Consider the following 10,905-nt stretch of genomic DNA (forward strand, 5'->3'; position numbering starts at 1 on the left):
AACCTCTCCAGGGAAGAGACTGTTTCAACAAGCCACCTGGAAAGTGGACAGTCACCCTTGAACTTTCATTACATGACATTGAGAGCCTTATAAAAAGACATTTCCGGTTATCTTGTGACCGAGGAGAACACACTGTTCTCCTTCGCTCCCATCACCTCTCCAGTCCTATTTTTAAGGCCCAGATACCATTTCTCAAGACTCCCAAGCAGATGGTGAGTGTCTAGGGGCCTTGCACGGGGAATCAGCCTCACTCACAGAAGAGTTCAGAAGCCTTTTGTGAGGTCTGGAGGAATTCTGATTCCCTGAGGTGTGGAACCCGAGGAGACCAAGGGGAACTCTCAGGGAAGACCCTCCAGTCAGAAGATACCAACGCTGACAGGCTGGCCTGCCGGGGCTTCCTGAGCCCACTCCATCTCTGTGCTCTGGTGCTGAAAAGCTTGGTGCATATGCTGCCCAGGTCAGCTGAGGCCACTAACGTTTACAGCGCACTTGCAGGCTGCGGGTCCCCAAGCGCCTCATGTAGGCTGTGCCTGAGTCTTGACCCCAGGAGGCATGCACTATCATTAAGGGACCCCGAGGACCGGTAATCTGCTGAAGGTCACATGGCTATTAAGTGCCCCAGCCAGTGTTTGAACTCAGGTCTAAGTGGCTTCAGAGGCCACATTTTCTTCTTTGCTTTTTCAAAATGCTTTTGATTAGCATGCAGTAATTATATTTTAAAAAATGGGTTTTGTTAGGACATTTTCATACACATCTATAATGTAATTTCATCATAATGCCCACCCTTATTAGTTACCCTCTCTTGTCCCTTCTCAGCCTTGCTAATCTCCTTCCTCTTCCAAAGTAGTCCACTTCTTTCATGTTTCTGTGTGTGTGTGTGTGTGCGTGTGTGCAGGGCTGTTTACAGGAGCATGGATGAGAGTTTGTTTTCAGGAACATGGCTACTTCAGCAGTGACTACACCACCAAAGAGGCCACATTTTTTTGCAGCTTGTAGCTTGCTGCAGACCTTTGTATATGAAATCCTTAGAATCCCAGAAAGACTTAGAATGCTGCATTCAAATCTGTAGCTTTATTACAATCACATGGCCCCAGGTTGCACTTGTCCAAAATTGAACAGGGAAGTCCCATGATGCCATTTTCTGAGCATGCCCAGGAAGTCAGACTCCATCAGAGGATACTCAGTTCCTCATGGGTGATGTGCAAGGTCACGTGTGTCACACCTATGGTATTATGTCACCCAAAGCTGTTAGCCAAAACTACTAACAATTAGTTTTACTGCTCCTGAGGGCATGTCATACAATAACGAATATGTTGTATGTAGCCAAATGTCATGACTTATTCAGGGTCACACAGCCTGTAACTGAGAGGACTGAGTCATTTGGGTAAACTATGATGCCTCAGTTTCTCCATTTACAGAACAAGTTGTTAGAGTCCCTTGAAGACCTCCTGAGGCTCTAAGCAGCTACAGTGCTAGGCAGCAAGTGTCACCAGATTCCACCAGCCAAGGAATGTGCGGGGTCAAATCATCATCTTCTAATTGAGGAAGGGGGAGACGGAGAGGGAAGAGGAAGTAGGTGCTGTGGTGTCGAGCGAACAACAAGAAGGGAGCTGAATAGCTGAGGAGTGACTCCTAAGGAGGAAGGCAGCAGGTGTGGTCCAGGACCCATTGCTGAGGCAGGAGCCAGACAAATGTGGCCCTTTGCTGACAAACAGCTCAGGCCTCTCCCGAGACTTCACTCTAAGATGACAGCCACCCCGCCTCAGAAGTCACTTGCCTCTCCAGTGAAGCAGGAGAAGAGGAGCCATGTCACCGATCCCTCTGCTCTGTTTACCCATGCTCACTGGAGACAAAGCTGTGATCCAAATTTCCTCACATCAAAGACTCCGTCTATTGGGGAATGTTCTGTTATTTCAATCACCAAGAAAAGCGGGACCACATTTCTTTGTATGCAGTCTGTTTCAGAGATACTAAAATGGGTTAGGGGTTGTATATTCTTGCCATCACTAGCAAAATCTACAACATAAGGGCTTCTTCTATACCAGGCGTTGTATTAAATACTTCATATTTTATCCAGCGCTCACAACCACCTGTGAGGTAGGTGTTCTTACCTTCCTTTTTGGGTGAGGAAAGCTCAGTGGGGCTGAGGAACTGGCCCCCAAATTGCCCTGTGTAAGGAGTCAGCCAGCCTGACTCCAGAGTTGGCCTGGTAGCCACTCACCAGGCCATGTCACCTCCCTCTTCTCATGAGGACCACTTGGTTATAGTGTTGGGCTGACAAGAGGGCTCCTCTCTGTCATGAAGTCCTGGCTTCTTCCTTTCTCATTGTTTTGGGTAGAAAGATTTAGTGAGGGGAGAGGCTTAGGAAGGGTGCCCAGAGCCTCAGGAGAGCGTGCAAAAGTGGAACAGGAGAAATGGGCTGGAAGGGACCACCACGCCTGCCACTCCCAAGACAGGCAAGAGAACAAGAAGCTCAGAGTCAGGAGGAAAGTTACCTGCACCGAAGCAGGATTACTATGGGGTTGAGCAGGGTCCAGGGCTCCTGGGACATGTGCATCCCTCAAAGAACCCTAGCTGGCCTCAGCAGTCTTAAGGCTTGAGCCACTCGGGATGTCATGGAAGCAGTGTGGGCAAAAGAGGGCTCCTGGGGAGAGAGGCCACCAAGAAGGACAGTCCCTTTCCTTTTTATAGAAAGGGACGATGACTAAGAAAAAAAGGATGTCTGCTGCTCTGGCCTCCAGTTTTATTTGGCCTGCAAAATCGGGCCATTTCCTGCTTGTTCCTTCCAAGACCCACCCCAGATTGTCAGGAAGAAACTGTCCTCTGTTAACATTGAGAATGTTGTGTTCTTATGCCAAGGAGTCCAGAGAGCTCATGTCTCAAGGAGCAGGGTGAGGGGAGGCTGCAGCAAAACTCCAGCAACTTCTTTGCCTTTTAAAATGGCTTTGCTCATGTTCCATCAGGTATTTATTAATGTAGTAGTAGACATGTGCAAAATTTATAGATACCTATAGTATGACAATACCTATAAACTATGTACAGATGATATAGATTACTACTTACATAGATATATATTTATGATAGTATATATGGAAATATATGTATATGTCCATAGCTCTGTATAGAAATAACTATACATGACAGGCATATGAATATATGAATATATTCTTTATTGATATAAGCCCATGATTTAAAAACCATGGGAAACTATTATTCTGGGAGAAAGATATTTCCCTCTTTGTGTTCTTTAAGTTTCCTCCAAATGTTGGGTGACTTGTCAATCAAAAAACTGAACTCAGATAAAATGGCAAATAAATTCCTAAGGACTTTAGCACTCAAGGCTTTGGGTCTTTCTGGGAGACGACTTCTACTTGGATAGTAAGTTACAATCTATGCTAGTCTAGCATTTGTCCTTTGTCAAAGGCATGTTTCTCCAAATTCACTTTAACAACACTCTTCTACCAATGCAACATGAATGAGGAGGAGGAAGAGGAGGAGGAAGGGGAGGAAGAGGAGGAAGGGGCAAAGGAGGAAGACAATTAAATATGGTAACAAGCTACAACCAAACTGTCAGAAGACAAATAATGAAAGGTAGAGGTCATTGGACCTGACTGGTTATTTGATATTAAGGAATTGGTTGCTTGTCTTGTTGTGATACTCGTGTTGTTGTCACATTTCTTAAGAATTTACCCTTTTCTTGGGAGTGGTGGTGCATGGTCACAACCCAAGAACTCGGGTAGTTGAGGCAGGAGGACCCCAAGTCCATGGCCGGCCTGGGTTACATAGGGATGTCCTTTCTTAAGTAAAACCAACAACAATAAAAAAGAAGCCAAACTAAACAAAACCACCTTTTAGAGATGAGATGGCTGAGATATTTACAGATAAAAATGGTAGTCATGTCTAAGATTTGCTTCCAAACAGTTCAAGGGCATGCAGATGAAAGAAACCTGACCACGGACTGGTAACTGCTAACGACGGATGGAAGAGACCCAGAAGGTCTCTATTCCCCCCTCTCCTTTCGTTGTCCAAAATTTTCCACTGTAGCAACTTAAAACGAAGATGAAAGTAAATGAACCAAACCTGAACTAATACGACTATTAAAAAAATCCTGACTTTGCCTGTCACAGTCACGCAACTAGAAAGATAAACACAACTGGTCAACCCTTGAGTAGACTCTCGAAACTGCTGGGTTTGGATGGAGTAGAGGTTTTTCCAAGGAAGAGCGTTTTATACCAGTGAAGAATTAGGAAACAGATTTGCTGCATTGTTGCCAAAAGAGAACTTGTGGATTATCAAGGAGAAAAAAAAACCCCAAAAAACAAAAAACCAAGGAACAAGGTCACCATGCTCTGTGCACATCAAAGAATCATTACAAAGAAACATTCAGTAAGCCTAGTATAAATGGATCAGGAACATACAGCTTCAATTTCCTTCCAAATACACAAGTCTAAAACTTAAGGGAAAATGGGAAAGCACGTACTGAAGGCTGAGCACAGAACACAGCGGGAGAGCACTTGCCTGATGTGGGAGGCCTTGGTGCCCTACCCTCCCACCCCCACCCGCACCCCTACCCCCAGCTGAAATGCTTTGAAGGCATTCATCGAACCCAAACAAAACCTTGAAATCAAGCTTCACCTGTATTGGGATATGGCTTCTCCACCTCAGCCCATTTTATCTGTAAATGTTATCTCCTTCCTTTTGAGTCCTAGCAAAACTTGGCCTCAGCTGCTCAGCTCAAAACATACAGCAAGAAAAATCCAGAAACTTTTTTTTTCTCTTTCAAGATCATTGAAAAACAAACAAATTCTTGGAGAGTCAGTTTGGACAACACTGGCTGGCGAATCCATAAAGCTGAGCCAGGCAGTGTGGCCTTCAAATGTGTTGGGTGTCGTTAACAGACAGTGAGGAAGAAATGGGTGCTGAAGGCATTCCTTTTGTCCCTTCTCTTCCTCCTAGAAGAATCCAAAGGCAGTAATCTGGACACACCTGTGTGGATCTCTGGTCCCCTGAGGCTCCATAGAAGATGCCCCCCCCCCCGCCCCAGCTTTCTATAGTCCACAGACCAACAGCTGAGGTCAACAAGGGAGGAAAAAGAAACACCGGGGGTTACTGTTGTAAGACCTTGACCTAGAAAAGGGAAAGCAAGCAGCTAGACCACCTAGCGAGTGACAGACACAGCTAAGGCAAGCCGACCTCTCACTTCCAAGCCCAGAATGCCCAACTGTACTTGATTGACAGCTCCAAAGCCAAGCCTCTGGTGCAGAACGTCACAGGTGTGCTTGGCAGACGCTTTGCGAAGGTTCTGCTAGGGAGGTGGCGGTTGTTTAGTGTCCTTGGTCCTAGGACACTTGGTGGGTGATCTGTGTCCCTGTGCCCTTGACTTGTGGACTGGACCCAGTTTTCAAGGAGGATGCACACAGCACTCCCGTCCCGCCTGCTGTTCTTGGCAGTTTCTCCAGGAGACCTTGGCCCTCCACAGCCCTAGATAATCCAAGTTACACATTTAGAATCACTCATCTTAACTCCTCTAGTACGCAACTCTGGTGGGAACAGGCCACGTCCATGCAGAAGGCTGTCTCATAGGGACCGAGGATTAGAATGTAACTTCTCTCCCCAGATCCTGGAGTGGCTACTATGAACAGTGACCCCACTCACAAATCCAAACTGTTTATCAAGTTAGAGAGCGGTGGTATGTCCTGCCTTCCTGAGAAGTCACAGAGCTAAGCAGTAATGTTCATCTCAAAGGACACGGGTTCTTCTAGTCGTCACCGTGCCGAGCCGCCCTTTGAGAACTCCCTACAGTGGACAGACAGTGTGCTCTGAAAAGCAAAGCCTCAGCATACTTGCACTGCGTGCCTGCTCCCAGCTCGCTCAGCCTGTCCCACCGGCACCAGCAGGTCACAACAGCCCCCTGAAAGTGGCAGCAAGGAGCACCCCCCAAAGCTGATAGGGACTAGGAACTTTGAAGGTGGAGGAACCGCGCAGCCTTCCAGTTCTCGGCACACGTTCTTAAAGGTTTGCCGCGGGCAATGAGATGCATGCTGTACTCCAAACGCCAGTGCTTTCCCCTGGAGTTATTGCTGAACTAAGTATGCAGTTTAAGTGAAAGGAATGCTCTGAAGGCCACAGTGGGTCACTGAACAGGCGACGACTATACCTCCGTTCTCCAAGGGCAGGGCTGTGTTCTGGACCCTCTCGGGGAAGCTAAGCTGGGATCATCGTGAGCAAGGTCAGAATTCCTTTGTTATGGCAGCTTCCCTCAGTCACGAAGGGGGCCAAGATGGGAAAAACAACCTCATTCATTTTACCTTAAGCCTTGGGGCTCAGCTTTGCAGAAGCTGAGCGTGTGGACATTCTCCAGCACCTCCTCACCCCTCCTAAGCACGCACTACTTTGTGGGGAGTGCGACTCTAAGTCCTCAGTGACGCCCCGAGAAGGGACATAGACACACAAGGAACAGGGGTGGCGGCCATCAGAGAAGTCAGGGGATGGTGGCTCCCAGCTGCAACAAAGGGCTCTTTCATAACCATGCCACAGAGTCACCCGGGAAGGCTTGTTCCCTACGGAAATGGGAAACGGTGGACCACGTGGCTTATCTGGATAGTTCAAGGAGGAAAATGATGGCACCACCCCAGAAGAGGTTAATTTTACTAGGGTTGAGTTGAGGCCTAAGAATCACGAACTTTAAAAAGCAGGCTGGGTGGTCCTGAGAACCCACCTGTCCTCAGACCCTCATGGACACATCCTGTGTGCCCCTTCTCCACGGCCCACGGGTGAGGTCCTTGCCTGTGTTCCCTTTGGGGTCTAGGAAGTTCAGAGAGCAGCTTTCAGTTCAGCACTGTTGTGTGGACGAATGTGAGTGTGTGGGGCCTGGGACAGAGGCCAGGCCCTGTGCATGTCAGGCACGTGTTCTTCCACCACCATAAAGCCCCCAGCATGAGGTACTTGTTTCGACAGTACAGCCTCTGGGACCGCCCTAGACTCCCTGCCTCCAATTACAGATTAGAACCCACTACCTGGGTTTTAGGATTCTTCTCCTGGGTTCCCTTCTCCTCTAATCCAAGGCAACAAATGGCAAAGATTGTGTTTCAAGAGGGACATAGCTGCCAGCAAGAAACTCTTGGTCCCCAAGGCCAAACTGAGCATGCGTAAGCCATCTGTTGGGCGGGACACAGTGCTGTTTGCTTGGGACTTAATTAGTTTTAAATTAAATTTGAATGCCATTAGGTACTATACACATAATGAATTATGTTACATATTATATGTTTGTATATGTGCACACACACACCCCCACTGCTACTTCACATAGATTCTATAATTGGCCATAGACCTCACCATGGACTATGCCTTTTACTTGAGTGACTTCTATTTTGAACATTTCCTAACAGGTTCCTGTAGGCATGTGAGTTGGGACAGTCCTGCACCCAATTTTGAATCATTTACTGATTAGCTCCACTGTCCCAGATCAGTCCCCAGTGGGCGGAACTTGGTGCTAGTGGGTAGGGAACTCAAGGGAGACTCTGCATCTGGAAGTACTGGGGAGATAAAGCAAGCTTCATCTATGTGATAGAGCCTGGGTTGGGGAGCCGGGAAATCCCCATGGTTCTGTCTCTAAGGTCCTGGTGACCAGGGTAGATAGGAGATGAAGTTCTTCACCTTAAGGACATAGACTCACCTTCTTCTGCCTCTGCTCAGGGCATTAAACTGGCTGAGAAGTCTCATGCATGGTTCGGAATTAAATTGGTAAAGTTTTGGTAATAGCCAGTGCTATTTGATATTCGGAAATGCTCTCTCCACCTCTGTCACACCTAATTCCTACCTACTTCAGGGTCCAGCTCACACCCCCAAAGTTCTCCGGGAACCAGAAATGGACAATTTTCACCTCCTCAGTAACTGGAGATGGTTAACAAGTTCTGACCAATCGGTTTAGAAATGCTGTCCTGGAAATTCTATAGCACCACACTTTCTGAAGAGCTTCAGAGTGACCTCCTTGTGTCCACTCAGATAATCCAAGAGAGACTTTGCCTCTGAGCCAGATACTTATAGGACAAAAACTGATAAGCTAAAATGAAAATCCTTCCTTCAACAAGGCTATAAGACTGAAGGTAACTAAATGAAGGGGCTCTTCCATAGCATCTAAAGTAGGCCAAAGGGTAGGCCCCCAAAGGTAACTCCACTCAGCATTGTGCGTGAATGTGACCTTATTTAGGTGAAGTGCCTTAGGACTGAAATTAAATTAGGCTAAGGGTCTCATGATATGATCACGCTGGACTATCCAACTGGGCCTAAACACAGTGACAATATCCTCACAAGAGGAGGAGCTGGGAGTCTGTTCTGTGGCTTCCTAGCATGTTCAAGGTCCTAGGTTAGGTACCCAGTGCTGCAGGAAAAGAAGAGGAGGAGGAGGGAAAGAGACAAAGAGAATTTGGAAGGTCACATGCTGACACACAGAGAAAAACTGGAGTTACAGAGCCACAGTGAAAGGTTGCTTAGAGCAGACCCTGAGGAGTACAGGGAAGGATTTCCCACTATGCCAATGTGGATGTGGACTCATGCCCCAATTTCTAGTATCTGGACTCCAAAACACCAAAAGAATAGGTACCTAGATACCCAGTTTGTGGACATTTGTTGCAGCCGTCATGGAATACTCACACAGTGACTGACAAGGATACAGGTGGCTGGGGTAGGCAGAAAGGATGCTGTGGTACTGCATTCCAGAGACCCCAACCTCAGCCACCACTGGGAGAGGGGAAGGAGACTTCGCACAATCCCAGTGAGCTCTCCCACTGTTTTTTTCCAAGGAAGGCTTTTGCAATGGCATAATCTCCCCAGGGGCTCCCACAATTCAAGTTGAAGCCAAACACTTTCTCTAAGTTTTCTGATCTCAGGTGCACTAGGGTTACATTTCAGTTAGGTAGACCAGGCACTCCTGAAACGCAGCATCTGTAAAATGAATGCCTTGCCTTCAAGTGTCTCACTCTATTTGCCAAGCATTTACTGAGTAGCTACTGTCTTTGACAAACTGGTTAGTCCTACTAAGCACAAAAGCAGCACTGGCTATCTCCACACGTCCATGAGTGGAGTCGCAACTGAAGGAAGACCAGGTAAGTTTTTCTAACCAGAGCTCTACGAACCCCAGTTTAGATTCCTTGTTTTCTCTCTGAGCCCTGGTAGAGCACACCTGTCATCCCAGCACTCAGGGAACTGAGGCAGGAGAATGAGAGTTCCGGACCAGCCTGGTTTACACAGAAAAATCCCATCCCTGAAAGAAAAATCATCCTTCCTGTAGTTTCTTGTCTGGTTAGCAAGGAGGAGTTTTGTAAATATTGTTGGCTGAGCAACACATCTTCCGTGACTGATAGAAACCACCCACACTAGCCTGCAGCCCTTTCGACAAAGGAGCCAGAAAAAGACTCAAAGTTAGGGGCCTAGGTCATTTCCTCTCATGAAATAGACACTAGGCATGTAGGAAAATATATTTATGTTTTAGAAGTATACTATAAAATATTTGAGGGTGAAATTTTATGACAGCTACATTTACTCAAGACAATTTTAAAGATATACATGTATATATGTGTGTGTATATTTCTTTATATGTATATGTATGTGTATATTCATGTATGTATTTTTTGAGGCAGAGTCTTGCTATATAGTTACATAGCCTTGGATGGCCTGGAGGTTGCTAAAATATTAATCTTGAGATTGATGTATATGATTATGGGCATCAGTGACATGGTTCTTTATTTCCATATATTTAAAAATTATCAAAAATACAAATAAAATTATACTTTTAATGCATAAGTTTATCTTTTCTCTTTACAGACACTACACCTGTCTTCAGGTATTGGCTCTGATGGTCTCAATAAAGGGACTGTGTTAGTCATTAGAAATCCCTATACAAGATGCACATCTCTGCGTGCAAGCCCTGATCTTAATTGCTCTCTCAGTTCTATTTATGGAAAGGGAAAGAATTCAATTTATCAAAAAAAAGGCTGAACACACACACGCACATGCACACAGCTTTAGCACAGAATTGGGGGGATGCCTTGTTGGAGAAGCAGCAGAACCATTAAGATGATGATGTTTTCTGTTAAGTCACAGAGTACTAAGCATGCTGCCTAACCGCCACGGGGCATTTTATTAAAACACATGCAATATATGCAGAATTACTGCCGGAAACAGAATAGACCGGCTGAGAAAGTGACTCAGAAGCCACCTCCATCCACCACACACACACACACACACACACACACACATGGGGTCGGGAGGGGAAGGGACAGATGCAGGCGCAGAGAAAGGACTCACAGTTCCGAGTACAGGAAGTGCAGGTTGCCCACATTGTCAATGTAGTTAGCAGGACTCAGCCAGGGCAGAACCAGAAGCAAAAGCGCCTTCATTTTCTGAGCAGCTGCTGCCTTCCTCCTGACCACCTCAGTCAGCCCAGTGCCGCCCCTTTAAGCAAATCTGTTCATGTCCCCACAATCAGAAAATGATAATGCATCTGTCTTGGAGTCTGTAGATTAAGGCACGCTATAATTCATGAGCCAGTAAGAGGATTAGCTCTGGGCATATCCAATAATGTGATGGGAGATCGGAGAGACCCACCATGGTTGGCAAGAGGGCTTAGGCTGAAGGCAGCAGGCTGATGCCTGGGAAAGGGATGGGCCCCTCCTGCAGGATTCGGACTGGCTCCTGGGAAGCAGCTGGTACATTTACATCACTGGCGAGGAGCAGCCAGGCTGTGAGTGAAGCCGTGTTGGAAGAGGGCACGGGCATTGGCACATTCAGCTCCAAGTGTAAATGAGTGAATAATCAAAACCCAGGCTGCTGCCTGGTGCAGAGAGACACTCAGAAATTAGCATCTCTAGAGCCAAGCCTGGAGTCTCTGGGCTTTATGATGCCGCC

At 46.7% G+C, this 10,905-nt stretch overlaps 1 protein-coding gene across 2 annotated transcripts in view; it reads right to left on the reverse strand.

Moving 5' to 3' along the window:
* The window catches only part of Lnx1 (ligand of numb-protein X 1), an 82,887-nt gene extending 72,218 nt beyond the window's left edge, over positions 1-10,669 (reverse strand). Inside the window, exon 1 of one of the 2 annotated variants that reach the window (XM_052735158.1) lies at positions 10,306-10,669. In XM_052735158.1, coding sequence (XP_052591118.1) covers positions 10,306-10,397 — 92 coding nt within the window. In that variant the 5' untranslated portion in view covers positions 10,398-10,669. The remainder of the gene's footprint in view (positions 1-10,305) is intronic. The other variant, XM_052735157.1, reaches the window with a different exon arrangement.
* Between the last annotated feature and the right edge of the window lie 236 nt (positions 10,670-10,905).

The sequence above is a fragment of the Peromyscus californicus genome, unplaced genomic scaffold, assembly GCF_007827085.1.
Source record: "Peromyscus californicus insignis strain IS unplaced genomic scaffold, ASM782708v3 Scaffold_13__1_contigs__length_99412109, whole genome shotgun sequence".
In the NCBI taxonomy this organism is placed as follows: Eukaryota; Metazoa; Chordata; class Mammalia; order Rodentia; family Cricetidae; genus Peromyscus; species Peromyscus californicus.